The sequence below is a fragment of the Purpureocillium lilacinum genome (assembly GCF_023168085.1).
Source record: "Purpureocillium lilacinum CBS 284.36 DNA, scaffold_4, whole genome shotgun sequence".
Classification (NCBI taxonomy): domain Eukaryota; kingdom Fungi; phylum Ascomycota; class Sordariomycetes; order Hypocreales; family Ophiocordycipitaceae; genus Purpureocillium; species Purpureocillium lilacinum.
Window position 1 is genome coordinate 1,475,751 of NW_027072114.1, and position 27,526 is coordinate 1,503,276.

A 27,526-nucleotide genomic window follows, 5' to 3' on the forward strand; every position below is an offset into this window, starting at 1 on the left:
GTTTCGAAACATGACGGGGCTGGTGCCGCTGAAACAGCCAGCACGCTAGGCTGGGGACTGGCGTCGCAGTTGATATGCCACGAGTCCCACGGCAGGAGCTGAAGAGGGGCTCAGTTTCCGATGTGACGCAGCGGCGACGCTGGCCCGGGTATGCCGAGGCTCCTCTGAGGCTGCTGCTGGCGACGGATGTCGATGGCGGTGGGAGTCGGAAAGGGTATGCTTGCTCGTAGTATGTAAGATGGATGGCGGCAAGGTGAGGCTGGGGCGAGCTCAGGGGCGCCATGGCCTCGGGCAGGGCAGGGGTATCAAAAGGCGCCTCGACTTGGGTATGCGTGGTACCTGTCAGGCTGCCACCGTGGACGCCACGCCAGGTACGTCAGTACCGTAACGGTACTGACTCGGAGAGCTATAAAAAGTCAATGAATGGGAAATGGGAAGGCAAGTGGCACCCGACGGTGGCTTCCCAGTTGTTAGCTATTCCTCGTACTGCACGGAGTAACCACGGAGCATGTGCTATGTTGGCAGGTACGAGGATGAAGACTGTCTCGGTATAGGCAGGCACGATCGAGGGCAAGACGCCAGTGCCTAGCGGATGGTTTCCCGTCGCTGTTTCCTGTTGGCGAGCGGGCCCACATCAGGTACCAACTTACCAAGTACCTACCCATTGTCGTCGCAGTTTTTACTTGTAGATATAGGTGGAAATGTACAAGCAGGTAATACATCGCAGCAGAAGCAGCGTGCACTCGGCACTCATTTCATCAGTTGCATCCGCCAGATGCTTCGCTACAGGGCGCTGTGTTGTCGAATCTGGTGGAGCCGTTGATCTCCTGAGTCATGATACTAACTTACTGCACCTGCCCCGAGCGACCCCCCTTCCCGGACTTGCCAGAGCTCCTTGCAACCGCCCTGCATCGTCATCAGGGGTCGGTCCCGTCCTCCCGCCGCTCCTTGCTCCTTGCTCCTTGCGCGGCGGCTCTGCCCACCCAATCCACGCAGCTAAACCCGCTTCCGACCGGCAGCACTAGCACTTTTTCGCTTCCAATTGCAAGGTGAATGTGGTACGGCGCGACGACAGCAAAGGCACTGTGGGCGAAAGGTAAGGTAGGTATCCACCCATGCCACCATCCCGCGCCTCTCGCGTGCAGCAAGCCCGCCATGGCCTGGCCTGGCCTGGTTGCCGCTGCCGCTGCCGCTGCCTCTGCCGTTCCCGTTGTGCCTGAGCGCGCCCTTTCCTCCTCAGCTCCTCCTGAGTCCCGAGACTTGACGCTCCTGGTCGGCCCCGTGCTCTCACACTCTCGACAGCCACGGCTCCGTAGGTTTGCGCGCGCCACCCGACCTCGACGGCGACACCCAGACTTGCCTTCCCGACCGCCGGTGCCCCGCCCGCGCCCCCGATCCCGGCCGCTCGGTGCTCGGGTCTGTCCCGTCGACATCAACCGCTCGGAGCCATCGCCAGTTGTGCTCTGACCGCCTCCGCCTCCGCCTCCGCTCCATCTCCTAGCTTCCCAGCTCCAGCCCGGCGTCCGAAATCTGCTGCCGCGCCCTCACCTTGCAGTGCTGGAGCGAGCGAACCTCCCGGGCTTGGCTGCTTGTGCTCCTTCGTCTCCCTCACAGCTAGGCCGTCGTTCTCGTTGGAGCCCATTGATGCTGGGATCGCCCTCTCACGTGCCCGAGCTGGCTGATGACTCCCTGATCGACAGGGCCACCACTCACTCTCAGCCTTCACCGAGTAAAGCACGTGCCTCTTGCTGCTCTCCTCACCACCTTCGTACCTACCTCGCACCTACCTTGCCAGTGATCCGTCATGTTCGGGTCCTTCCCCACCTTGGGTATGTCAATGCGAAGCGTTTCCCTCTCGAACCAAGTACCGCTGCAGCGGACTCATCAGACTCATCTTTGCACCCCCTTCTCTGTGCATGCCTGTCCCCATTGTCTCACCATGTTAATTCCCCGTCCAACTTCCGTCACTGGATGTTCGTTTCTGTTGCCTGCCTCGCTCAGTCACTCACTTGCTGCTCCGTTCTTGCGCATTGCCATCCCGTCTGCGACCCCATCATGACTAGGTACTCCGCTAACCAGCCACAACTCCCGCAGCCAACCTGCCGCCCCAGGCCAAGAAGGTCGACCCCAAGGACATCCCGCCACCCACCCCCATCAACATCCCGCGATATCAGCCTTTCGCCCAGGATGATCGGCCGCTGGACCCTTCCTTGGCACTACCCAATTTGCTCAAGCAGACTGGCCGATCTACAGCCGTCTTGGGCCCCGTTGGCTTCTCCGCAATTGGACTCGATCTGAAGCCTGATGCCCCGTTGCAGGACATTGTACCCGATCCTTCCTTCATCCCCGACTTTCGTCGATGGGACCAGCTCACTGCGGACGAATCCCGTGAGGAGAACCAGGCCAGTCGACGGCCACTGAGGACGGGAAACCAATCCCCCGGCTGCCAAGTCTATCTAGAACGCAAGAAGGAGCTCTCCAACAGCAACAAGGATGCGTTTCGAACTGTCAGACGGATCTCGCCCCCGAAAGGGAAGCAGCAGGCCCGTTTGGGAAACGCATACGAATTCTTCCGCTGTCTCGAGCTGTTCACCGTGTACTGGGACGACCCAACCAGCCCACCAGACCTTCCTCCATCACCAGAGATGTCAGCCGCCGAGGCAGCCGCTTCAAGCACCACTCACGAATCGCCGGCTGATGTCTCCAATGAACCTGAAACGCACGCTGTGACTCGCACATCGTCTGGTCAGTCCATGCCGCCCGAGTTTCGTCAGACTCTCATCACGGCATTCATCAAGTTGGTCGCCTACGACTTTGGCTGCAACGTATCCATGTCTCGGGTTGAACCTCGCCTCCACCTCAACTCGACCCCGGGGCCGCAGACGCGAAAGTCATACACGCCATGTCACTGCCATTTCATCTTTCAGAGCCCAATGACTCGCGAGTCTGCACGCGCAGGTATGGTGTACGGCCCCGTCGCCGCCGTGAGTATCCGGCCAACAGTCAACTTCACCGCCCCAGACGTCGAGACAGCCCAATCGCTTGACCTCGCGCGAGAAATCACTGCAGCACTGATCGCGGCGCAACATCGAGCACGTGAGGGCCGCACAGAGGAGCGTTTTGGCCAGGGCCAGTGGTGGACTTCGAAGCCGCGATGGGGTGGAGGCTCTGGGGGGCCCATTGGCCGTGAAGTCGACAAAGATGTGGTTCAGGGAGACAAGGACGCCCGCCCGGATGACGCCGACGGCACCGCCGCGCCGGCTACCAAAAAGCCGCGCAAGAACATGTCTATTTACGACAACTACCGCATGGTGCGGCCGCCGTCATCCGCATGGGACCGCAAGGCCAAGTACGAAGCCATTGGCAAAGCCCGCGGAACTGGCTTTGACGACATCTTCATCATCAGCTCTCTCTTCCACCATATTTCCATCCTCCGTGTCCGGGTGCCGATTAGGCTGCTCGAAGTCATGGATGGATCGCCCGAGTTGGACGCGTCAAAACGCAGCTGGGGAAAGGTCCAGGCGTGGAGGAGCGCTTGGTACGATTTGTTTGACACGGACCAGAGGGTGGCGGCAATGCAGCTGCTCTGGGCGGTCATGACATACCAGATGAGAAAGGAAACCACAGAGCAGGATGTAGACATGGCCGGTGCCTGAATATCCGACCGAAAACCACGCTACTCCGAGAAGCAAGCATCGGAGGTGAAGGATATTGGGAAAGGCGACGTGGCTGGACGCGCCGAAAGGGCTCTCCGCAAGTGCAAGCGAGTCACTGGCAGAGCCATGCTTCCGCTGAGAAGCACAAAACACCGCATGCACGGAGGCAGGGGGCCAGTGTGAACCCCAAGGCGGCCATGGGTGATAGAGCCGACGATTCTGCGGACGCTGGCACAATGGCAGGAAAGAGACGAGAGATGTTTGGAACAATGGATGGCAAGATAGACGTGAGCGCCAGGAGTATTTGGGCAGCACCGGACGTCATTTACTCACCCCCACCAATATCTACGACTAGACACACGAACGCCATGCTCTGGCTCATGATGTACCTTGATACTCCGTGCCTGGGGAAGTCCACTTACTAGGAAGTTGCCACTCTTCCAGAAAGTAGAAAGTTGAGTAAATCGAGTGAGTCGTCAGCCTCCCCGTCGATGGCCGCGGAAGGGCCGAGTCTGCGATAGAATCGGTATTCGAAGCGGGCGGGAAAGAAGCCCGCATATTCCCAATCAATGATGGCGTTGATCTTGAGCGTATCCAGGTCGACAATGACATTTTGCTGGGACAGATCGTTGTGGCAGAAGACGTATTCAGTCTCATGACTCGAGAGCCGCCGCTGTGTTGGATCCCAGCAGTGGTGGTCCGTCTCTGCACGCCGCAGGACTCGATACGGCGGAATCACGAGTCCCGAAGGGCCGCCCAGACGACTTGACTTGAGCGCCTTGAGTTTCGCCAGCTGGGTCTCGAGCTCTCTACGGACGACGGCCTTGCCTGCCTCGGGCAGATCGGACATGTTCACGCCGTCGACGTACTCCGTGATGAGGTAGTACGCCCCGTCGTCTTCGAAGTGGCAGTGCACGGCCGGGACGGGCACGTCGGTGTGCTGCTTGATGAAGTGCAGCGATTCGGCCTCGTTGAGGAGGCGTTCCTTGTTGAGGGGCGGGATGTGGAGGCCGCGGTGGCCGGTGCGGTACTCGTGTGGGCGGAGGCTGCGCTTGATGAATGCGCGGCCGCGGTGGTAGTACTTTCGCTCGAATGTTGTGGCGAAGTGGCCTTCCTCGTGGGTTTGGTTTGCGGACATGGTGGCCCGGCGGGATGGCTCACGGAGGGGCGGCGCTGACCAGGCGATTTGAGGCTGCAAAGACGGGGTGAGGGCGGCGACGATCCGGTCCCTGACTGATACCAGCACCGCGGGGGATTGGGGTTCTCGTCCCTTGTTTGAGCAGGGGCCGATTAAGGGAGAGAACGCGGTTACATCAAAGGTATTACGCCTTGTGTGCGGCCATTGGTGCTAACGTGTTGTGTCGCTCTGCTGCTGGCTGCTCGCCCGAGGCAGGCCGACATCGCTGGTGCGACCAACGCTGAAAAACCCCCTCTTGGAGATGTTCACAGGTTACAGTGGCACTGGCAGTACTTGCACTTGCAGAACTGCGCTGCCCTGCATAATGCAATGTCATTGCTATGCGACGAGACGCCAGCCAGTGACCACGACGATACCTAGCTCCGTCTCGCATCCCACGACCCCCCCTCGCAATACTATCCTATCCTCGTACAAGGTACAACCCACTTGCATAAAAGTGCCTTGTGAAAACACCACTTCCGAAATGGCAAAGTGCTGCTTCTTCGCAGCCCATGCTTGCCATGATTACTCGCTCGGCGTGCTAATGCAACCACTTCCGCATGTGGCCCCCCTCCTGCCCGAAATGACATCATGTGCCCGTCCGCCGCCTCGCCAGCCGTGAGCTCTGTCCGTCTGGCTGTGGCCGCTGATTGGCGGGACGCAGGCTCGACCGAAACGCGACCAACACGCGTCACCCCGCCGCGGGCGCGTAAATGGGCGGGCACTCAACGCGTCGCCAGCTCCATCCTCGCAAGCCACAAAATGCTCCGAACCCTGTCCCGTCCATCTCACCACTTCGGCGGCGCCACGATCCGCGGCTGCCGAACAGAACACAGAAAAACGTGATTATTGTACGGCAATGGGCCGTCGCGGCGAGTTGGCCAGGCTCACATCACTGGGGAAAAATAAAGCCGAGTAAGACTCAAACATGAATTCAGTTGCTAAGGGATCGATTCCTAGCTAGCTCTGCTTCTCCCCGTCCTTCCCAGCCACCCCGGTGTCCCCGAGCCCGCCCGCCCTAGGTCCCCCGCGCAGCATTACACTTCGCGCTAAAATTCACCCGTGGCCAGCGCCCGATTCCATGGCTTTCCAACGGCTCATCGTACAACAGTCTCATCCTTGTGTGATAATCAAAACAGATGTCGTGCGTGGCACACTTGAGTGGTGCGGCCAGCCAATGCCACCGTACCCTTGGGGCTCCAACGCCCCGATATCATCCCTAGGGCTCGGGCATGTCGAAATAAGAGAACAGCGCAGTGCGTGCGTAGTGCAGTATGTGCGGTCGTGGTATCATGTACATAGGAAATGTACCTAGCAGGTGATGCGGAGGTGTCGTAGTAGTTTTGGTGTGTCGTGTCGGCGCTGTAACGACATCACGGCAGCGGCTGGTCCTCGAAAGTAAGGCGTCTTCTTGCAACGCTCAGCGGGGTACGAGCGATGGCGCGCCCCGGGGTCCTCCACTGCTTCTGTGCAGGACTCGGCGAGATGTTGACAAAGTCGGAAAAGTCGAAGCCCTGTCCAGGTGTGTTGGGAAACAGGTTGCCTCCGCCCGGTGTGGTCATCATGGAGGAGGGCAGATCCAGCTTGCTGCTCTTGGGAGGCGGCGTAGAGAGGCGCTCCATGCGTCCTCTGTTTGTCTTGACCGCCGGAGATGGCGAGGCTGCCAGGTACAGCAACAAGTCGGCGCCTTCCTCGCCCGTCTTGCCTTGGTTTCCACCGTCCAGGTTGTCCTTGCTCCGTTTGCTTGCGATGCTCCGAGGCTGCATCGGCGGCGTGCGGGGAGGGGAAGACCGGAGGTTGTTGACATTGAACGAATGCGCGGGGAGATCATCGTCGTCGTCGGATGGTGCGGCAAAGTTGGGAGACCGCAGTGCGTTGGTCATGCGGCGTTGCTGAAAAAAGGACACGTCGGGACCGGCAGAGGTGGTGAAGTGCGGAAGCCTGCGAGGCTTGATGGGTGAGGACTGCGCCAGCTGATGGCTGTCCTTCCAAGTGGCATGACCAGAAAAGGATTTGTGCGCCGTCGGCGATGCACGATATCGTTTGCTGGGGCTAGAGGTGTTGTGCTCGAACGATGCAAAGTATGTGCGTTTGCGGTGGCCGGTGCTCCCGCTGCTCGAGCCAACGGCGTCCGAAAAGAGCGGTGCCTTAAGCGGCGAGCTCATCAGAGTCCGCGTAGGGTATGGGAGATCGGATGCGCTCGACGAGGAGTCCGACATGACATCGCCATCGTGCAGGCGTTTCCGTCTCATTTCCTCCTCCATCTTCGGTTCGAGCGTGTCGAGCGTGAGGTCCTCCCAGCCATGCTTGGTCTTGAGGTGGGCCAGTGCGAGACGGTTTTGCAGTCGACGGGCAATCTGCGGAAACGGCCGTGAGCTTTCGAAAATCCTGGCGAGCGCCCCGGAGCAAAGGGGCACAGGCGGAGTAAAGATGATGGCCGTTGCAGCATCCCTTGACGTACCTTGCTGACTTCTGCACGCTTGAGAACGCAGTCGACCACCTCCTCCGGCTGCTTCTTCCACGGTGAAGACATGGCTGCTGGGAGGCGGGTGGGAGAATAGGGGACGGAAAAGTACGACCGTTGCTCATGCACCGGCTGGGGTTTGTCTCCCAGATCGACCACGGTTGTCGTTGATGCTGTCGTGGCGGAGGGAAGAGAAGTTGCAGCTGGTGGAGGCGGGCGAGAACTGCAAGGGATGGCAAGGGAGGAATGAGTGGGAGGAGCAAGGCGAGGTGTGGTGCAGAGCGAGCCCGTGCAGAGCTGACCCAGTGATGGCTGCCACAGGCAGTTAGACGGGTGGGTGAGACGGCCTTAGCGGATGGAGCCCAGGGGTGAAAAAAATGGAAGTCCAGCCCGCCCCGGCGGCTACAGCCAAAACGAGATGTAAGCCGCTGGCTGGAACCTGGAAGGGGACTCGAGCTCTCGTCCAGGGCGCCGAGGGTGCTGAAGCTGCAGGCGTTTGCGCTGGGCTGTAAGCCGGGCGAGGGGCCGGGCGCTCCAGCCTCCGCTGCTAGTGGACGCTGGAGCATGCGCGACCTGTGCTGCGGTGCCGATGGCAATGGGAATCCGGCCTTATTAATTAGTCGCCCTGTTGGTGAGGCGGGAACGGTTGGCTGCAAGCCCGCAGCGAAGCTTCGTCGATATTGGGCAGATGCTCTCACTTGGTCCGAGGGCAAGTGGGCAGTGGGTAGTCCATGACCCGGTAGTGGGCATATTCGGCAGAGTAAGTTCAGGCAGGTAAAGCTGGACGGGGGTTGAAAAAATTACTCGAGCGCCGCCGCCGCCCGTTTCCCGGTCGGCCGGCGAGACAATGGGCAGCAGCCGGCCGACGACGACGAGACCTGTGGGACCTCGAGCGCTCTCGCGGGCTCGTCCTTGTCGTCCTTGTCCACGAAGCAGCTCCCATTGGCCTCGTGGACACCTGCCCTGGCCGCTCAGCGCCAGGCCTCTAGGCCCTGCGGTATTACATGACCAGGTTGCCAGGGATGGCGGCCGTTGCAGCGCTACCAGCAGCTATCGGGGAAGCGCCGCGCCTGTGAGTCGGCAGGGCGACTTGCCGCATTCCTCTGCTACCCATCAGTGGTATGATTGCCCTCCGGATCGATGCCTATCTGGAACTCTCCAGATAACAGGAACCGGGGAGATCTGCACGATTTGCAAAAGGCACCGGAGGGCTTTCCAGCAGCATATTTGCAGCTGTCGGGGTCGCTGCTGACCATGGCGTGCTTGGATCCCGGACGAAACAGAACAAGCCTCGCCCCCCAGATGTGGTGCTCACTTATCCCCCCCCCCCCCCCGGATTTCAGCCCTGTGCCTACCCCGGGCTGGCGAGGCGTGGCGGCGCTGGACCTGCATCCTGCGCGATGGCTGAACAAATCAAGGCGCAGTCTCTGACAAGCCCATCTCACTAGGTACGTATAAGGAGCATCGGCCCAGCACGGCCTGTCTGACCATGCTCTTGTCCGGTGTCCCAGTCGAGGCTGCTGGTCCGGCGAGAGGAATCGCTCCAAGCACAGCGCCATGTCTGACACGAGCCACAGACTGAAGGAACTTGTAGACATGGCGTTTGAAATCGCTCGTAGGATGCGAGCGTGTGCTTCTCGATTCTTTCCAAGGCGTTGCCCAATCAGTTGTTCTGCAGTGCAGATTTCACGGGCAAGGTCGGGGTCCGCTTCCATCACGAATATGGCAAATCGGCGTTAGAGTTGGCAACGAGTGTGCTTCGATAGTTACAGAGTGACTTAAACGACGGCGCCATGGACCGTCGATGGGCACCGTGGTCGGAAGATAGACGACGGAGTCCGGCCGATCATGGGTTTACCTCCCTCGACGGCCTCAGATGGATGGACTCCGCACATTCAATTCGATCCCCTCGTCCCTACGTTTCACCCATGGCCATACCTGGAGACCCTAGAAGGCCAATTGAGAGACCTGGTGCAGTGAAATAGATGGTTTGTGGCTCCAGGCTCCCACCTCCACGAGCGCCGTGGCAGTCGAGCTATCGAACCTTGGATGACACTCCAGAACTGTCACGGGAACCGGTATGGGCCGGAACTCTTTGAGCGGTTTCGTGTGGTCCTCGTGGGTCTGTCCCGCCCCATGCTGCTCGTTCATCTGACGCAAAAGTAATGGACCTGTTCCTTAGCAAAGCATTGTAAGAGGGCAACATTGGATGCATCGACAGGGCAGGTATCAAGTTGTTGCAGTAACCATAAAGCGGTCCGGACGGGTCGGCCTGTGGCTGCATGCTTTGGTGGTACCTTGCCAGCGGACGGGGCCGCAGGGCAGCGGCACAAAACTCCTGGTTCCCTCGCGGGAACCCTCCACCTCGCCCGAGGAACCCGACAGGGTTAGTGGGAACAGGCCCGTCCGTTGCAGGGTCAACGACGGGCTGGTGCTGTGCTGTCAGGTAACATACGTAGCACAAGTACGAGTAGTTACTGATATCCCGGTATCCAGCCGGCACGAATGTATGGGGATCGAGATCGGGAAAGGTCAGTGAAGGCCGATTCCCTGTTTCGCAGAGAATGGCCAATTTGGTCTCCCCATTCCTCAACCAATTGCCTCACAGAGGCGCTACCACAGGTTCTTCGTTGAGGAGTGACGGTTTGCCGATCCGGGTCTCATCTGTGAACCTCATTCAATGGGCTTAGTCGCTGGCTTCTTCGAAGCCACGAAAGGAAAAGACGAGCAGAATGAGCCACGGGAATGAGAGGGAGGGAGCAAGCCAGCGATTGAGGAGTTGCAACTCCGCACCGGACCCGAGATTGAGTGGCGCCAATGATGGCGCGGCAGCGCGGCAGATGGACCTTCGTGTTGCTGCATGCGGCGGGTTGGACGGCTTGGTTGGCCTGGTGGTGGAGGTGATCGTGGCGATCCTGCACGGGTTGCCCGCCCCCGTCTATGCTGACCAACGGCCTGCAGCAGACCGGAGTCGAGTATTGAGCATCAGGTGGGCGTCGCAACGACGAAGATACTAAGGATACTGCACGAAATACTGTACAGTACTGGAGCCTGTGCTGAGGTGGAATGACTGTGTGGTCGCAAGCCGAAGCGAGAGGGGGCCTCGTTGGCCACGGATGGCGCCGTAGACGTGGGCGAGCACCAACCACCCACCGCCCATCACCACCCACTCAGCAACTCGCCTGCCCTCGACCTCGTGCCTACACGAGGATTGGCACTGCCGGATTACACACCATGTGGAGGAAAATAGCACACTGGTTCTCGAAGGGGCGACGACGACGACGTGACCTGGCCAGTGCTGCAATTGCATGTGCACGGGACAGTTCAGCGCGGTGCGCAGCACGGCCCGCTGCGGTCCTGGTCGGATGTGCTCAGGCTGCAAACGTCACCCGGTTGCATGCCCGTGTCTGCGAAGGGGTGGTGGTGCAGCGTAGGGAGGTGTCCTTGGTGTCGTCTTCCGTTCAAGCACTCAGTCGTCGGCCCGCAACCTGTAGAACCTAATCGGCAGTCGGGCAGGGGCAGACGAAGGCGCCCGCCGCCAGTGCAAGGTAGTTCTGCAACAATATTGCCCACATCATCATCGCGGCGCATGGGATGTGGCGACAAGGCCATTGACGAGTCCAGACGTGTGAATCGGAAAGCCGCCCGATTGTTGTTACCTGACCGAGGGGCGATAAGAAATCCCGGTGCGCAGTGGAGACGACCAATTCAAAAAGTTGGCGGGCTCAAGCAAGTAATTAACCATCATCTCGATGCATGGGATTGTCTGAGCTGCAACGGATGCCCGTTTGCGACATGCATTTCTTCGCCAAGGCCGCCCCGCCCGACGCGAATCCTGCTGCCGGACATGCTGCAGGGCCATTGAGGTAAGGTAGGTAGGTACCCTTGATGCCTTGGTACCTCAAATGTAGACGTGCCGCGCCGTAGGCAGGGAGCCACCAACGGAGCCAACTTGGGGAGCTTAGAACGCACCTGCAGAGGCCACGATGCGGACGTTCTCCACCTCCACCACGGCGACAAGGGCGAGCACCACCAGCGCGGGCGGGCTGCTGCAGAGTCGCGACGTCATGGACGGACCCAGTTGCTGGACGCCGGCCCGCCCTGGCTGCCCGCAAGCGACCGCTGAGCCCCGCTGCCAGGAGGACCTACTGCAGGATGGATCATGTTGCACCTTGGAACCGCCGCGCTAGCGGCTCCAAGCCCGGGAGCGCCGTTTCGGAGGTTCCAGCGGTTTAGCGCTAGCACGTTACCGGTGCCTGGGATGCTGGGGTTCTGCTGAGGTGCGGCTCGACGAAGCTGGCCCGTTCCAGGTTGCGAATGGAAGCCGTCGGCCCGCTGCAACGACGAGACGCTGATGAGGTTCGTTGCAGTGCGCGCGCGTGCAGCTCCGACGGACGCTGGAACATGCTGCGATGATGAGGTGCTTGGCATGACGAGATCAGGCAAGGCAGGGCAAGGCGAGCGAGGCTCGGGGCCGGTACGAAGTACCCTAGGAAGAAGGGAAGGAGGTGCCATGGTCAGCCCGCAACCCGAGCCTGCCGTGGCCGGACACAGGCACCGAGAGGGAGAGAGAGAGAGAGAGCGAGAGTTGCATCACTCGGTCCAGTCCCGTGCCTGGAGGAACGACTCGCCCAAGTACATGGCGAGTACCTCTAGTACCTCGCTCGCACCGGACAAGTGTCGTCAGCCTGTCACCGCTCGAATCGAAACGCCCCGCGGCGGGCAGCACCCGTCCATGGCAGGCCACCTATGCCATGCGCAGCGCACCTCCAGGATGCGGCTTTGTCTGCACCGCCTTCGGCCATCGTGTCGGGTCAATCAATTTTAGAAGCCGCCCAGCAGCCCCATCACGCCCCCTGCCGTGCCTTTGCCTACCTTGCCGATGGATCGTCCGGCGCCCACACCACCACCAGGTGCACTTACTAGCAGTAGCGCGAAGACGTCGCCCGACTGGGAATTCCAGCTGCTGCCCGGCAAACTGACGGGACGCCAGCTTGGGCTCGTACCGTTGCCGTACCACCGTCGTAATGCCTGCCGTCCCAGCACCTCTCCGGTGGCAGTTGCGCCTGCCGGCCAGTCCAGAAATGCACGCAATCGGCCTCCGCACCCGGGGCGGTTTCCACCACGGCCAGCAGGCTCCTACTGTACAACTGAATGACCGTGGAACCGCCAACTGACAGCCCAAGCTCTGAGACCGGGGTGGGTAGCAGCTCGCCCTGACCTTCCTTCGCACTCGTATTCTCAGTTTCCTGAACATCCCCCAACACTGCCCGTCGCTCTCCTTCTTCTGCCCTCCACGATCGTTACCCCCTCTCCCGTTTGCTCCTCACCCTTGGTTGCGTCGCCGTCGCAGGAGCGCGCCTGTGACGCCCGAATGTTAGTTCGGCCCTCTGCTCAGCTCCCGCCCACACCCTGGCCCCAGCTGACGACGACAACAACAAAACAGCCTAACCCTCCCCCTACGACCGCAAACGGCACTCGCCTCGCTGGCCTTGACAACCTGTCGGCGAGCCTGCCAACGCCACAGTCATTTTCCTCCCTTCGCAATAACTTCGAGACTCAGGCCCTTTCCAGTAGGTCACTGGGATCGCCAACCGACATTCGTTCGCCGTTATATCATCCTCGGACGCCGGTCGTGAAGCGGCCACGGCACCGGGCAGCCGCCGCCACGGCATTCGCGACACCAGTACCCTCGAGTCAGCGACGTCGGCCATGGCTCCGAGCTTTCTGAGTCTCAGGGAGCTTCGTCGCCGCTCGAAAGCCAGCTTCCGCACCGACAATTCCACCGACGGTTCTAGCGATGGCGTCGTGAGCCAGCAGACGTCGCCTTCGAGCGGCTCGGTTACGCCTCCGTCCATTGCGCAGCAGTCGGATCCCTCGCTTGATCAACTGGTCAAGAATAACAGCCCAAATCCGCAGCTGCAGCCGCAGCAGTCGCCGCTGGCCCGCCCCATGCTTGCGCCAGGTTCCAATGGAAGCAGATACAGTGTCTCGGGCATGTCTGGCCTCGGGTCGCCCTCCATTAGCGGCAAGAACAGCATACCACTATCAAAATATGCGCCGCGGGTGCATAACGTTGCAGAAAACTCCTGGGTATGTCCTCCTTATGCGAAACTATCAAAGCGCCCACGATAATGCTCCTTGAACGCAAAACAGAATGTCTGACATTGCTTTTAGGTGTATCAAAAAACGCTCCTCATATATGGTACAATTGGAGAGCCAGACTCGCCACCGATCAACGGCAATGTCGTCGTCAGCCGGTATGACGACGCCTTCCCGCCCATTACCTGGCCCGTATGCGAGTCGCATTTCAAAGCACTCGTCTATCTGCAACCCGGTCCAAACAAGTTTCGCCTTGACTTCTCCAGCCCAAAGCTGGTCAATAGCTCGTCCTCGAACCCCATCCACGCCTCCTATCTTACCTTACACATGCTTCCGACGATGAACGCACCGCCGCTGCAGCTAGCAATCCTCTTGGGCAGGGACTCACCAGCAACTTTCGATGCTGCTCCCGCAAGAGCGGAGCGGGAAGGCAACGGCCTGGAGACTGCCATAAGAAAGTTTCGAATGGCGGCATACTTGTGGCAGGCCTTCACTGCCGAGCAGATGTGGCGCCACCGGTTGGGCCGGCGCGCCTTCCGGTTTGAAGAGGAGTGGACATTGGGGTCCTCCAACTACCGCGACAGGGAGCACGGCATCATGCGGTCCGAGGCGAGGGTTCACGTCATCCGGTCTGACAAGACCGTAGCCGAGCTGCGGGACTTGAACCGGGCACAGCAAAACTCCAAGGCCACCGACAAGGATGCCCTCTTTGGCATCGCCGCCGATGCCGTCAAAAGCTACTTCAACCCGCTTCCCGGACAGAAGCACTACGTCTCGGTCTTGCTGCTCGATGCGCACTGGGATGTGGACGCGCAGACCATCACCGGTCATGCCGCCCTCGGTGGCAATGCAGGAGACTTGCAGCTCGCAATCTTCGGCTCGCATTGCCTGCAGAGCTACCCCACCAGCTTCGAAGAGGTGGTGCCCGCATTCACCGACTGCACGCCGACTGACACCAATTACGTTGCCAACGACTGCAACGATGCAGGAAGCTCGTGGGAAGCCGCCAACATCGGCATTGGCGCGCACCTGCATGAGACAGGTCATTTGTTTGGCTGCCCGCACCAAGAATCCGGCATCATGCTCCGCGATTACGTTGTCCTCAACAGGACGTTTGTTCCGCGCGAAGCATATTCGACGAGGACCAAGTCGAAAGGCGGCCTTGCTCTGCAGGAAGATGAATGCGGCTGGCATCGTCTGGACGTGCTCCGATTTCGCGCCCATCCCGCGTTCCGCCTGCCAAGCGACCCGCCCATGAATCCGGACGAGAGCGTCCAAGCGTTTGCAACAGAAGGTGGCAGCATCATGGCCATGGCAGCAACAGGGATCACCTTTGTGGAGCTGTTCGTTGAAGGAGAGGACGTCTGCCACACGTGGATCGAGTTTCCGACTGACAGCTCACCGATTCAGCGACAGGTCTCGCTCCACGAACAGGATTTAAAGGCAAGACTGCCAGAGGCGAAGCGAAAAGGGCGCCTCAGCATATCGATCAAGTCGCACGGCGGTGGCTCGTTGACGATAGATGACGTCCAGGCCTTTACGAACAAGAAGTCATTCGTGAAGCTTGGAAACGGCAAGCTGGCCTCGAGGAGCCTCAAGCTGGGTCAGTCTAAGATGGAAGGCAGTAAGGACGATGAAGTGATCTTCACAAGCGCCATCAAACAGGGAAGGGCTATGGCTCGGATTATCGTCTACCATGGCTCTGCCGTCGACGGCCTGGAGTTTGTGTACGACGACGACTCGAGACAGCTCTTTGGAAGCCGCGGCGGAAAGGAGGGCGGCGATGCAGTCGAATTCGGTACGGACAAGCCATGGGCGCTGCTCATATAAGGTAGCACAGACTGACTGACTGACTGACTGATTGCAGACCTTCGGCGTGGGGAATATCTGAGCGGCTTCATCGTCCGAGCCGGCTTCTGGATCGACGGCATACAGATTTTGACAAGCCTTGGACGGAAGTCGGCCATGTTTGGCAATGCTTACGGCGGTGCCGCGTAAGTTTCAAGCACTTTCCCATGTCGTGATTCAGACCGACTGACTGATGCTTTGCAGGCACACTCTAATTCCTCCTCGTGGATATTCCATTTGCGGCGTCTCCGGCTCATGCGGGCCATGGGTGGACGGCTTCTCGACCCTGATCAGACGCTGAGGCGGAGCGCCCGCGACGATTAGCTGTTTTCTTTGTGACTTAATCCAGCCTCGGCACGCGCATGGCGCGTACGTGCGAGCGCGAATGTACAGTACCGCAATCGACGACGGACAACAATCAATTCGAGCCCCTGAGAGGGCAGACGTTCACGGCTTGACAACAACATAGTAGCCACAGCATTCGAAGGAGGGATGTGAATGGGGGGCAATGCATAGTCAGAAAAGGAGAGTTTTGTTCACTTCGCACGATACCGATCATCAGGAAACGCAGGGTCCCGGTTGCAACACAGGTTTATATCATGTCATGGGCAGGGTAATCATGAAGGCACAGCAGCTCGGGTTGGACGTCTGATCAGCATACATTGTCGCGCAGAGTCGCGGCTCGGATCGTGTCACGGAGTTTGGGTCTGGGGGCCTAGCCGCGTAGCGCGGCGACAGCTATAATGCAAACACTACGATGAGACACGGGCAAGCATGTGAAGACGTGCGGTGCTGCGTTCGTTGGGGTGGCGGCGTCACGCGCGATGTGCATCCATGCAGGAGGCGGCAGGAGGCGGAAGGAGTCGGCTGGCCAGCTCGACTGCGCAGCCTACGGCAGGCTTAGGTTGGACGGCGTCGCTTGCTGCAGCCATTGACGCGGCCGAGACTTGCGAGGTCACGAAGCGTTCGTGTCGTCCCAGACAGTCAGTCAGCTGGTCGGCAGTCACCACAGTACCTAATAAGCCAGCCAGCCAGCCAGCCAGCCAGCGAGCCTGTATTCGGGCACTCAGTCAGCACAATCACGTGACGGCACCTCCCCCACACAAGCTCCCGCCACAGGCCTGGGCTGCCGCCTGACTGACAGGCTGTGCGCAACAGTTCTGCTGCTGAATCGATCCCTGTTTTGGAGAACGATGACTTCATCCCCACACGTTGAGGCTGCTCCGACTTTTGTGCACCGCCCCCCCGTCCACCGCCGTTGAGAGACCTCGCACAACCTCCACCAGGGACCGTGTCACTCCTCCCGCTCGCGCTCTCCCCCCTCGCCAAGCGACCTCGTACCTCCAATTCTCCCCTCGAACGCCCGATTCCTGCATTGACGCCCCTTGTGCCACCTCCCCAACGCGACTCCTGAACCGGCCCAAATACCGCATTTACGTCTGCAGCGCTTTCTTGTCGTGTTTCCGTTTCATCATCTCCATCCTCCGGCATTCTACCTACATATAGACAGATACGGGGCAATGTCGAAAAGAAGCAGCGCCATGGTGACCAGCTCCAACGGCGGCGTCGGCAAGGACGCTGGCACCAGCAACCAGCCTGGTACGGGTTCTCCTGTCCTTCACTGCCGGCAATGCGTGATGGCTTCGCAGCGCGTCTTGATTCCCTCCCTCATGCTGACGTGACTCGTGGCGAATTAGCCATCGACAAGCAAAAGACGCTCTTGTCCGCCGACGTGGGACATTTCTCCCTCGTCCGGGCGATGCACCTCGCCGACCTCATCACCCTCATGAACGGTATGTCCAGCCATTGGGGAACACCCTCCCCGGGCTCGGATCCCGTCGCGATGAGAGGAGTATTTACTGACGAGCGACCCGGGTAGGCTTCTGCGGCGTCATGTCCATCTTCTCGTCCCTGCGATACTGCCTCGGCGACCCGGCCGCCCTCGACAACGTGTGGCTCGCCCTCGTCTTCCTGCCGTTTGGGCTCTTCTTTGACTTCTTCGACGGGCGCGTCGCGCGGTGGAGGCATAAGAGCAGCCTCATGGGACAGGAGCTCGACTCCCTGGCTGACCTGGTACGGTCCAACCCTCTCCGCCCCCTCTGGATAATCCAATGTCCCAAATGTCACAGTGATGTCACAGTGCGCTGACACGGACGCTCGTTGTGTAGATCTCCTTTGGCGTCGCTCCCGCCATGGTGGCCTTTACCATCGGCATGCGCTCCGTCCTCGACACCGTGGGCCTCACCTTCTTCGTCCTCTGCGGCCTCACTCGCCTGGCGCGCTTCAACGTGACCGTCTCGGTCCTCCCCAAGGACGCCTCGGGCAAGAGCGCCTACTTCGAGGGCACCCCGATCCCCACGTCGCTTGCCGTCGACGCCGTCATGGCGTACTGGGTCCGCAACCGCTGGATCCTGCAGGACCTGCCCCTCGGTGCCTGGTTCCAGGGCTCCGCCCTCGAGTTCCACCCCGTCGTGCTCATCTTCATGGTCCACGGCTGCCTCATGACCAGCAGGACCATCCGCATACCCAAGCCTTGAAGTGGGGGCCCTGTGGTGACGGCGACGGCGCTGCGCGGCTGCGGCGCAGCTCCTTTGGCGGAAAGCTTAGACGGCGGTGTGAAGGCGGGAAAAAATGGGGGTTGATGCGGCTGCGCGGCGTGGGGTCGGTCTGGTGTGCTCTCCGGCAATGCGCGCCCGGCAAAGCCGAGGCGACGGGCTGGCGGGGTGTAAATAATGGTAGAGAGGGCAAGCGCCCCCGTTGGGATTGGTACTCGGAAGCGGCAGCAGCGAGCGTCGACAGACGTTCTCGTGATGGCAGCACAGGACAGCTTGGTCATCGACGGCGGGCATACCCAACCTCTCCGTAGCTACAGATGATACACGATACCCCTTCGCATTTCGCCCTGTCCTCTCTCCGTTGACGAGATCCACTTCACGGTATACGTAGGTCTTTGACGCAAGTATCGGCGAAGAGCCATATATTCTGACTACAACACGGTTCGAGGCACTCCGGCGCATGCTCCTCCAAAATCCACCGCCTCGTTCTTCGGCCAAAGCCGGAGGGTTTTGTTTGCTTCCATCCCAGGTATCCACGGTGCCTCGAGTGCACCAGTGCCGCATACGGCAGCTTACTCAAAGTTGACTGTTTCGTTTTGTTGTTGCTGTTGTTGCTGCCGTCTCCCAGAGGAGTTCTGCCCTTCTTTCCTACCTTATATACCAAACCAGACCAAACCAGACCAAGGACAGACAGCGAAGAAAGCATGCATAAAAAACAAAAGACGATAGGACAGTAAGAGAACGGACACAATTGTGTTACTTGTACACGAGAGAAGAAAAAAAAACCAGGCGTCCAAAGACTCGGTAAGTGATGGGGGGAAGACGTCCATCAGATAAGCGGCAGGGTAGCAAGGAACGTACCAAGAATCATACATGCGGTTGTGTGCAAAGAGAAAAGGCCATGCCCCATTCGGCAGCAAATGATGTGCGGCTCAAGGCGAGGCAACTCCACTCCCCTTGGGGTATTGTCCGGGCATAGGGAGATTCGAGATAGTCGCCAAGCTTTCTGTCCTGTGGTCTCCGGGGCGGTTCAGGTTCGCCTTGCCAGCGTCCGTGAGCGGCGCCGCGGGAAGCGACTTGAGGTCGGCCGCTTCCGCCTCTGGCACAGACTGCAGCGCCAGCTCCTGTTGCGTCTCAGACCTCGGGATACTTCCCGCCGTCATGCCGATGACCTTGTCGTTCTCGCTGGCGATGCCTCCGTTGACGTACTCGGCACCGTTCACTTGGGCCGGCTGCTCGAGCTTCTGTGCGCTTCCGTTGTGTTGTTGATCGAGCGCATCTGGCCGGGTGCCGTTCGCCTCCCGGTCGAGGTCGTTCTGCGGCTGCTCCCGGTGGATGCTGGACGCAATGATGGGCGCCACGAAGTAACCGTCCTGATGCGCCGAGTGAGGCTCTTGTGCCGGCGAGCTCGTGTAGGGGTTCACGCCATCGTGATGGCCCTCCTGACAAGCGATCACCGCCTGCGATGGCATCTGTTCCATTGGCGTTTGCTCCGTGCCACCGTATCCCATGTGGTCTTCTGCTCCATGGTCGTGATGGCCGGCTGCGTACGCCGCCACCGGCAGAGCTCCTGCGGCTGCAATGGCTTGACCTTCAGAAGGGAACTCGTGTCGGCCGGAGCTCACACTAGACGGCGATTGAGGCGCCTGTAAGCCTCGCTGTGCGTTGACTTGGATATCTGATGGGAACCGCCCACCTGGTTGAGGTCGTCGGGACGCCGAGTCAGGTCGGGGCTCCGGGTTGACATCCTCGTGAGTGGCCGAGAATGGCTCGTCATCATCCTCGTCGAGGATGCCGTCGCTACTGACGGATCGGCGCGATGATCGGCTGAGGCTGCGAGAGTGCGTGCGGACGAATTGGGTGCGCTCTTCGGGCGTCTTCTCCGTCAAAGCCTTGATGTCCTCGTACCAAGCCATCATCGTGTCGTGGCTCTCGGCGCGGAAGACCCAGGTGTGACCCCGGTGCATGGTGCCCGTCTGGCGGCCCTTCAGGATGAACTTGTTGGAGGACCCTCCCTCTGAGGAGTGCGAGCCAAGCTTCTGCTCCGGCAGGTACAGTGACATGACCGGGGCTTGCGCCTTGTCGGCTGACTTGAATTCGTGGAGGTGCGTCGTCGAGAGAACATACCTAGTCGTCGTTAGCTCTGTGAATTTGGGTGATGGCATGGCCGTGCAGTGGCCAGGGATAACGCGACGAGGGCAATATGCGCTTACCAGCCCGCGGTGTAGCTCTTGAGGTATTTGCTCTTGCGCTCCAACAAACCGGCACGGATCTCCTGAGCAGCCACATGGTCCTGGCCTGGATAGTGAATCTGCTCGGCTGTCCGCATGGGAATGGTCGGATCGACAATCTGGTCGTCGTGCGTCACAAAGTGTATCCACTCCTGGTCCTTGGGCATCGAGATGGGCCCGTCACGCAGCTCCTCGACGACGGCATATGCGTTGTCGGCTTCGCGCTTGAGGATGCCAGCATAGGCGTTGTAGGCCTTTTGAATTTCGCCGACAACAATGGACTCTAGCTCACGCCCAGAACCCTCGAGATTGAGATATGCCTGTAGCAGAGGAGAAGGTCAGAATCGCTACATGTGACCCAATTGATCGAACACGGGACTTACCTGGTGGAGGTAGTTCTCCTCGTCTATCTGCCGCTCGACCTGGTGATCCACCGCCAGGCGCAACAGATAGGGGTCCTGCTTGCCCGTCGTAGACGATGCATCGACCTCATTCTTGTCAAGGACGTCGGAGAGTGAATTGACGGCTTTGCGGGTGTGGTCCATCTCCCGGTCGACCGAGTTCTTGAAGTCACCCGAAAGGTGCTTGATCTCCTTGATCTTTTGCTGGAGATCGCTCCTTAGTCCGGTGAGAGCCAAGATGACATCCTCCTCAATATCCCTGGCCTTGTTGGCCTCTTGAATCGCAGCTTTGTTGTAGTTGCGGAGGAACTGGAGCGCATCATCGATGCCAGCGGACTTGAGGAAGTTGGGCGGGGTAGAGATGTTGTTGGCGACGTTGGCGAGCTTGACGAGGTTCTTGGAACGGTGCTCATAGTGCGATTGGATCTCGCGGAAGTAGGCGATTAGATCCTTGAGAACCTTGCGCCATGCTGCGAGAGTCGGCGGTTAGCCTAGACGGACCGAAGGCGCGACGGCGCGAGGGGAGCAACGAGCGCCTCTCCTTCGGGGGACTTACTCTGAAATCGGTTGGCGAGAATGTCGGTAGGGTTTCCCGATGTCGGGACAGGGCAGTAGAAAGCGCTCGAGGCGTCGTCCGGATCCGAAGCAGAGTGGAGGGCGAGGCTCCTGACGCTGCCGGCCCTGTTGCTACGGCGGCTGCTGCTCCGTCGCAAGCTGCTGGTGCGACGCATCGAGTTCTTCTTCTTGAGGGTGTTGTTCCGGATGGGCAGCTGCTGGTCGTCGCCAGCGGAGAAGCTGCGGACGGAGTTGGTGCGCTCCATGGCGGCGACGTTGTTGATGCGCCTGCTGGTCGGGCCGTCGATGATGGAGCTGCCTCGCTGGCTGGCGTCCCACTCCTCGGTGAACCTGCCTCGGCCGGCGAGACCTGACGGCGAGGGAGAGGGCGAGCCGCTGGGAGTTCGGGCAGCGGCGGCGGCGGCGGCGGCTGCTCGCTGCGCCTGCGGGTGGTTCGAGATCGAGTTCGACTGCGAGTACGAGGCGTATGGGCTGTTCGGGTGTTGGTAATGGCGACGGTTCTGCTGCTCAATGACGAGGGAGCTCCGGTGGGAGTCGGGGCCGTTGCTGTGATGCGACGACGACACCAGAGACGGTGGGCGGCGATCCATGACGGCGGTGCCGGGCAGGTAATAAATGCAGGGCACTAGCCGCCACGGGCTTGCTCAGGTCGGCAAGGTAGGGATGGGGGTGGGATGGGGGATTGGGATCGGACGGTCGCAGTGACGCTGGTGGTACGTCTGCGAAGCGTGTGTCGGGCGCGGAGGAGCGCAGTGGAGGGCGGGTGGAGGGGCAAGTACCGCCAGCCCACGCACGGGCTTGGGCCTCCCGTCCTGGTCGTCGTCGCACGTCGCACGTCGTCGTCGTAGCCGGTGACGGCGCAGCGCTCCGGCGGGCCTTGCAGTGACGACTGCCGCCAATCCGCTTGGTGAGGTAAGGTAGGTAGGTCTCGTAGGTACCTTGCCTTGCGAGCCTACCTTAAGTACCTAGGCCCACTCCCTCGAACCTACCTACAGGCACAGACGGCACAGGACAGGACAGGCAAGTGGCCTGCAATGGCAACAACCTAGCACGCGGGCGCCGTTGTTACGTAGCGACACCGCACGAGCTGGACAAACAGCCCACCGCGGCGTCGCGGCGGGCGAATCGGGGCCCCAAATTGCTCAACAAGGTTTCGGGCCTGACGGAGACTGATGAGCTGCGATACACTGGGGAGGGGGGCCCGATGGATGGAGTGAGTGGATGGACGGACGGCTTGGGATGGGACGGAGGGTGGAGCGGCGGCGCGAGCAAATGGCAACAAGCGCAAGAGAGAGACTGAGAGACAGAGAAGCGCACTGCCGGAGTGGAGAGAGCACGGCTGAGACGGCGCCGGTGGGACGACGGCGGCCGGGCGGGGAGCAGGAGCAGGAGGCTGTCGTTGACGGCGACGACGACGATGACGATGACGGGGGTGATGTTGCTGGATGCGCGCGCGCCCAGCGGAGGAGATTGAGTTGAATTGCGGTCGTGGAAGGCGAGGTAACCCAGGCTGTCCAGTTGACCGGGCAGTTCCTTGCTTGGCGCACAAACACAGGCACAGCACAGCTGGGAAGCGGAGCCGGGACCGGGGCATGGGATAAGTTACATAATACCTATGCCCGACCTAGGTACGGCCAGTGCCAGCACCAGCACCAGCGAGCAGCGCCTCCAGGCTGTAACTTACAGCGCAGGTGCCCTGCCAGGCTGGCCTTGGACCCAGGCATGCCCCCCTCTGGGCTTCAGCTGTTGCATGACTGCCCAGGTGGTGTTAGTGGAGGCGGCCAGCCGGTGGTTGACGCAATCACTGAGGGTTCCATCCGTTGGCACGGGCCTTGGCCGCATCACGCCTTCTCCAGTGCGTTTGAATCATGAACGGGAGCTCCTGCTGTCCTACGTACCTCGTCACCAACCTGCAAGGCCAAGCCAGGACGGCGGTGCTACGGGCATTAGACGGCGGCGTGCCGCGGCGCAGCACCAGCAATGTGGGTGCTTCCGCCAACCTGGAACCTTGGTGCCGCTGGGACGGGAGCTTCCCTGGTAGTCCCCGCCGTAGTGTCGTCGTCTCTGTGTCGTCGTCGTCGCCGCCATCGCCACCGGCTGCGAGGCAGCACCAACGGGGGGGTTTCAAGGCCGGCGGTTCGTGATCATTAATCGGGCCCCTGGCGGGCCCTCCGTCAGGCGACAATACACCACCGCCGGTCGGCGCAGCCATGCACGTCGCTTACTCCAGGCGGATGATTGGATTGACATTGGATCCTGAGAGTCGTGCACTGTATCAAGTGCTTTCGTACTTGAACGGACAACTACCTCGCGCGGTGGATTACTTGCCGGCGGGGCGCGTCGCACCGTTGGAACTCCAGGGTCTGTGGCTGCTGCTGCCGCCGCTGCTGCCGTTGCCGCTGTTCCTCGCATCAAATATGCAAGCCATGGACGCCGCGCAAGGGCCCAGCCCAGATACTTGGCTCTTGTCATGGTTTGCCTCCACCGCATGCCCATCTCGTGCGCCGCAGCACATGCGAGATGTGAAACTGCACGGGCTCGCTCGCAGCGGCGCAAACATGAGCCATTTCCCTCCCTTTCTCACACCGTCAACGCCGTCGCAAGTGCGCAACCAACAATTACATGACATACACGGCGTCGACGTCAACCGTAGTTCATCGCACATGTATGTGCCAATGTAATTCAGCAAAGCCGCACCATCACCACCACCGCGATGCCAAGCAAGACCGGCTGATGCGCCGTCGCCGACCGCGCCGAATCCACCGTTGGGGACGGGACTTGGGGCGCGCTCATGACGTCAATCGAGCGACCGCCAATCTCTCGGGGCTCAGCCACCCCGCGCCCCTCCCTCCATCCCTCCCCTCCATCCATGATCCCATCCCCATCCTCGCCCCAAGCAAGCCAGCCCCGAGGTCGATCCCCGATTGGAGAACGGGACTGGATGCCCGGCAAGGATGGTCGATGGATGGTTGGAAGGCGCCGCCGCCACTGAGACAGCCCAAGCTGCGCTTCCATTTTTGCGCACGCACGCACGCACGCGGGCCGAGATGGCAAGATTGGGGATTGAGTGGGATGGATGGGATGGGCAAGGATGGACAGTCGCACCGCTGCTGCTGCTGGCTTGCTCGGCGTCGGCGACTGCCATCCGTCCATCCGTCGTCATCGTGCAGATGGCGCCGCGCCGCCCCGCGAACGTCTCGCCTCGCCTCGCCTCGCCTCGTCCCGCGCTGCCCAATTCGCCATGCTGTACGTGCTACTCTCAGGGCACCGACTTGTTTCCATGCGCATGCAGCTCGGCCGTGCCGGTGCCGGCGCCAATGCCGTTCGTCCGTCTATCGAAACTGGTCTCAACAAGTTGCGCGCTTTCACGACGGCATTGACAAACTTCGTGACTCGCTCGCACGCATCCCACAATCCCCGTCTGCGTGTCCACTCGCGCATAACCTCAAGCGCCCACGCAGATTGATTCAGCTCGCGACGACACGGCACTCACGTCATCTCCGTCCGCTGTGATAAAGTGCTTGCAAAACCCCCCGCCGGCCGCCAAGGCCCCGGGCGACCCAGAATTGTAAAAGTGTCTTTGGCCCGGCAACTACCGGCCGGACGTCAGACCGCTCCACCGGCGTCCAGCGCCGGATCCGGACCCAACCCTACTTGCCTCCGGGCAACTGTATCGATTCTACCGGCGAGCATCGAGCACCGCTGTTCGAGATCGTCATTCGAATCCCCATGTGTGGAAAAATGCCCTTCCAATTGCATTGCATTGCAATGCGCCGACAGTGCCTCTTGATACAGACAGTCCAGCTTCGTTGCAACTTCCCATGCCGCAATTGTGCCCGCTGAAGAGGAACCCGCCCCGGATATCAATGCTCCCTTCATTGCAGTGTATGCCGTCCACCTCCCTCTCGGTCGCGCCCGCCCCAGGATGTGTCCACACAAGCATAAAACTCCACAACGCCAAACTTGCAAATGCCCTTCAACAGCCAAAGCGTACATACGTACTCCTAGCCCCCATGCCATCAGTCGACAAGCTATGTACCTCAAGTAAACGACAATCAGGGCCCCATTGGACATTTTGCTCGGTACCAGAAAGGGCCCTAGAGACTCCGCAGGGCTGTCATAGAACGAGTTGCAGTCTTCGGCAACTGCATCATTCTGGTATAGTAGGCTCGGCCGGTGACGGCTCCGACGTTGATTTTAGCCTCCCGGCGCGGCGCGGCGGCGGCGCCTTTGGTGGTATCTTCTTGCCGCTGCCATTAACTTGGATGTGCGGTATCTGCACAAAAGGGGTACCGTGCTTGTGTTTCGGCACTGCGGGAAGAGGCTTCTTAGTTTTGACCACCTTGATTATATCTTCGTGGGACCTCGCTTCCGTCGTAGCCCCAAGGCCAGCTGTCACCGCGTGCCGGCTCGGTGTCTGCACGCCTGGTCGCTCTTTCACGCCGGCGACGTCGCCGACGCTGATACTGCTGGCGTACTGTGATGGGGACAAGCTGATACCCAGGTACTTGGGCGTCCCCTCACCGTGCGGTGGCGTCGCTCTTTCTTCCATGGACTCCTCAAGCCACTTCACTTTGGTGACCCTGTCGACTAGGCGCAGCGTCGTCTCGTCTGCAGGCGCAAAATGCGCGTTCTGCGAGCCCCGCAGGATCCTCAGCACACGCACAATCTCCTCGCTCTTGTAGTGCGGGGGCTGGCTGAGTTGCGTATGCGCCAGAAGGGGATACATGACTCGCAGATAAGTGTGTCTGAGCGACATCTTTTCGTCCGGCAAATCCATGAGGTTCCGAATTATCACGTCTAGGAGGACGCGTAGGTCGTTTGTGTAGAAATATTCGTAGGTGGCCTTGGTCGTAAAGAGGAGGTAGAGGAGCTTCAAGATCAGCAGCTGCAACGACGTTTCCGTCTCGCGATTCAGGAGGAGAATGATATTCTCCCCAAAGGTACGAAACTGCGGGCCGTGGAGGCTCAAGCACTTGACGATGCGGTTGGTAAGGGGCACTTGCGCGCCTGTCGGATCGGTGACGGCATCCGTCGACGCCAGCATGTACTGCTCGTTGAGGACAAGCTGGCATGGTTTCCGGGTCAGAGATATGTGCCAATGCGGGGAGCATGCAAATAACATACCAAAACTCGAATGGTTGGGTAATGGTACGGATCTTGGACGTCGTCGGACACGCCTTCGATGATGCGGAACAGGTAGTGAATGAAGGCGTCATCAACGAGCATCAGGTCCTCCAACTTGAGGCGCTCGACGCGTGACATTTCGTACATGAGCTGCAGCAAGAGGCGATGAAGACGGGGATCGTCGTCATCTTGCCCGGACTTTATGAGCTCCAGGAGGCGCGGGAAGCAGTCTTCGGATATCATTCGGGGAAAGGTAGATTCGTCGAGTCGCCCGTCGAGGAACAGCAGGGAAGCAATGGCGTGCAAGGAAGCAGCCTCATCCTCCTGCAGCAGGCTGTGGATGATTTGCGTGCGGACGTAGTCGTTGTTCTGCTTGAACAGCGGGCTCTCCAGCAGCAAGTGGGCGCAGACCAGCACGTCGTCTTGCGAGTCGCTGTCTCGATCGCGAAACTTGGACGTCACGTCCAGCCATGTCCGCAGCGCATTGTCGATGGTCTCGTACGTGCTGTCGCACTCGGTCGACACGCATTCGTTGAGCTCTGCCACATCATCGTCAGCTCCCGGATATCACGGCGGCGGGGGTTTTGCGATGCGCACCGGTCCAGAGCCGCTCGTCGCCGGCCGGGGAGGGCGGCGCCTCATCGAAGTCGGCCATGGCTGCCCGGGTCGTCGTCCAGCACCAGCAACGACTGCATCGGGCTTCGCAGGGCAGGGGTTGCAGCGATCAAGAGCGGACGGGGTTCTGCGTGGGCCGACCGACCGGGCGGTCTGGCGAGCGAAGATGCGGGACGAAGACGTTTGGTTGCGCAAGGCAAGTGGGAGACGGGATGGATGGTGGCTGTTTGATGGCCGAGGTGGTGGTCTGAGGCGAGAGTGGTGGTGGGGTAACAAACCAAGGCCGAGCGAGGTTGGCCACTGCAATGCCCGCCCGGGCGTCGGCCCTCCCCCGCTGAGCTTATAATTTAGCCCGCCGATGGAAGGCGTGAGCTTCTATTACATACAATTCGCTAATGCGCAGTGTAAGAATTGCTTGGCAAACGAGGTGATTCGAGGCCCCTGCACCGTGACCTCATTTCCAGATTTTATCGTATACGTACGCAGTATGTACATTGCCGGTTGTGGCCTCGTCCGTTGGCTGGCAAACGTCTCTCCATGCCTTTCATACACTGCTGTCCAATGCTTCATCCGACGGAGGCCAGACGTCTCTCTTCTTACAGGCGTCACCTCCAGGCCCAGCGTCGCTGCCCCCTTTTACACCAATGCTCCTGCCCATGCGCTGTCCGTCCGATCCATCCAGTGGCCACATCCCGAGGGTATTGTATCGGCTCCGAAACACGAGCCAGCCGTCCCAGCAACCCCATGTGATGTATCGCCGCTCAAACGCCAAAC

The 27,526-nt window shown here is 60.2% G+C and overlaps 7 protein-coding genes across 7 annotated transcripts; 3 read left to right on the forward strand and 4 right to left on the reverse strand.

Moving 5' to 3' along the window:
- Positions 1–1,804: 1,804 nt before the first annotated feature.
- On the forward strand, positions 1,805–3,656 carry PLICBS_005651 (uncharacterized protein; the record flags this gene model as incomplete). Its single annotated transcript, XM_018319337.2, has 2 exons — positions 1,805–1,829; positions 2,095–3,656. 2 exons carry the CDS (start codon positions 1,805–1,807, stop codon positions 3,654–3,656), a joined length of 1,587 nt encoding a protein of 528 aa, XP_018181811.2.
- Positions 3,657–4,077: 421 nt separating this feature from the next.
- Positions 4,078–4,794, reverse strand: PLICBS_005652 (uncharacterized protein; the record flags this gene model as incomplete). The annotated part of the gene is made up of 1 exon (XM_018319338.2): positions 4,078–4,794. The coding sequence occupies one exon, from the start codon at positions 4,792–4,794 to the stop codon at positions 4,078–4,080; it is 717 nt and encodes a 238-aa protein (XP_018181812.2).
- Positions 4,795–6,206: 1,412 nt separating this feature from the next.
- On the reverse strand, positions 6,207–7,366 carry PLICBS_005653 (uncharacterized protein; the record flags this gene model as incomplete). The annotated part of the gene is made up of 2 exons (XM_018319339.1): positions 6,207–7,190; positions 7,295–7,366. 2 exons carry the CDS (start codon positions 7,364–7,366, stop codon positions 6,207–6,209), a joined length of 1,056 nt encoding a protein of 351 aa, XP_018181813.1.
- Positions 7,367–13,009: 5,643 nt separating this feature from the next.
- Positions 13,010–15,548, forward strand: PLICBS_005654 (uncharacterized protein; the record flags this gene model as incomplete). Its single annotated transcript, XM_018319342.2, has 4 exons — positions 13,010–13,390; positions 13,475–15,197; positions 15,267–15,393; positions 15,452–15,548. The coding sequence occupies 4 exons, from the start codon at positions 13,010–13,012 to the stop codon at positions 15,546–15,548; spliced, it is 2,328 nt and encodes a 775-aa protein (XP_018181816.2).
- A 1,240-nt stretch (positions 15,549–16,788) lies between these two features.
- On the forward strand, positions 16,789–17,784 carry PLICBS_005655 (CDP-diacylglycerol-serine O-phosphatidyltransferase; the record flags this gene model as incomplete). The annotated part of the gene is made up of 4 exons (XM_018319343.2): positions 16,789–16,846; positions 16,945–17,040; positions 17,127–17,320; positions 17,416–17,784. 4 exons carry the CDS (start codon positions 16,789–16,791, stop codon positions 17,782–17,784), a joined length of 717 nt encoding a protein of 238 aa, XP_018181817.1.
- A 950-nt stretch (positions 17,785–18,734) lies between these two features.
- Positions 18,735–21,600, reverse strand: PLICBS_005656 (uncharacterized protein; the record flags this gene model as incomplete). The annotated part of the gene is made up of 4 exons (XM_018319344.2): positions 18,735–19,929; positions 20,016–20,353; positions 20,417–20,904; positions 20,991–21,600. 4 exons carry the CDS (start codon positions 21,598–21,600, stop codon positions 18,735–18,737), a joined length of 2,631 nt encoding a protein of 876 aa, XP_018181818.2.
- A 3,560-nt stretch (positions 21,601–25,160) lies between these two features.
- PLICBS_005657 (uncharacterized protein) lies at positions 25,161–26,792 on the reverse strand (the record flags this gene model as incomplete). Its single annotated transcript, XM_018319347.2, has 3 exons — positions 25,161–26,078; positions 26,138–26,676; positions 26,735–26,792. The coding sequence occupies 3 exons, from the start codon at positions 26,790–26,792 to the stop codon at positions 25,161–25,163; spliced, it is 1,515 nt and encodes a 504-aa protein (XP_018181821.2).
- Positions 26,793–27,526: the final 734 nt, after the last annotated feature.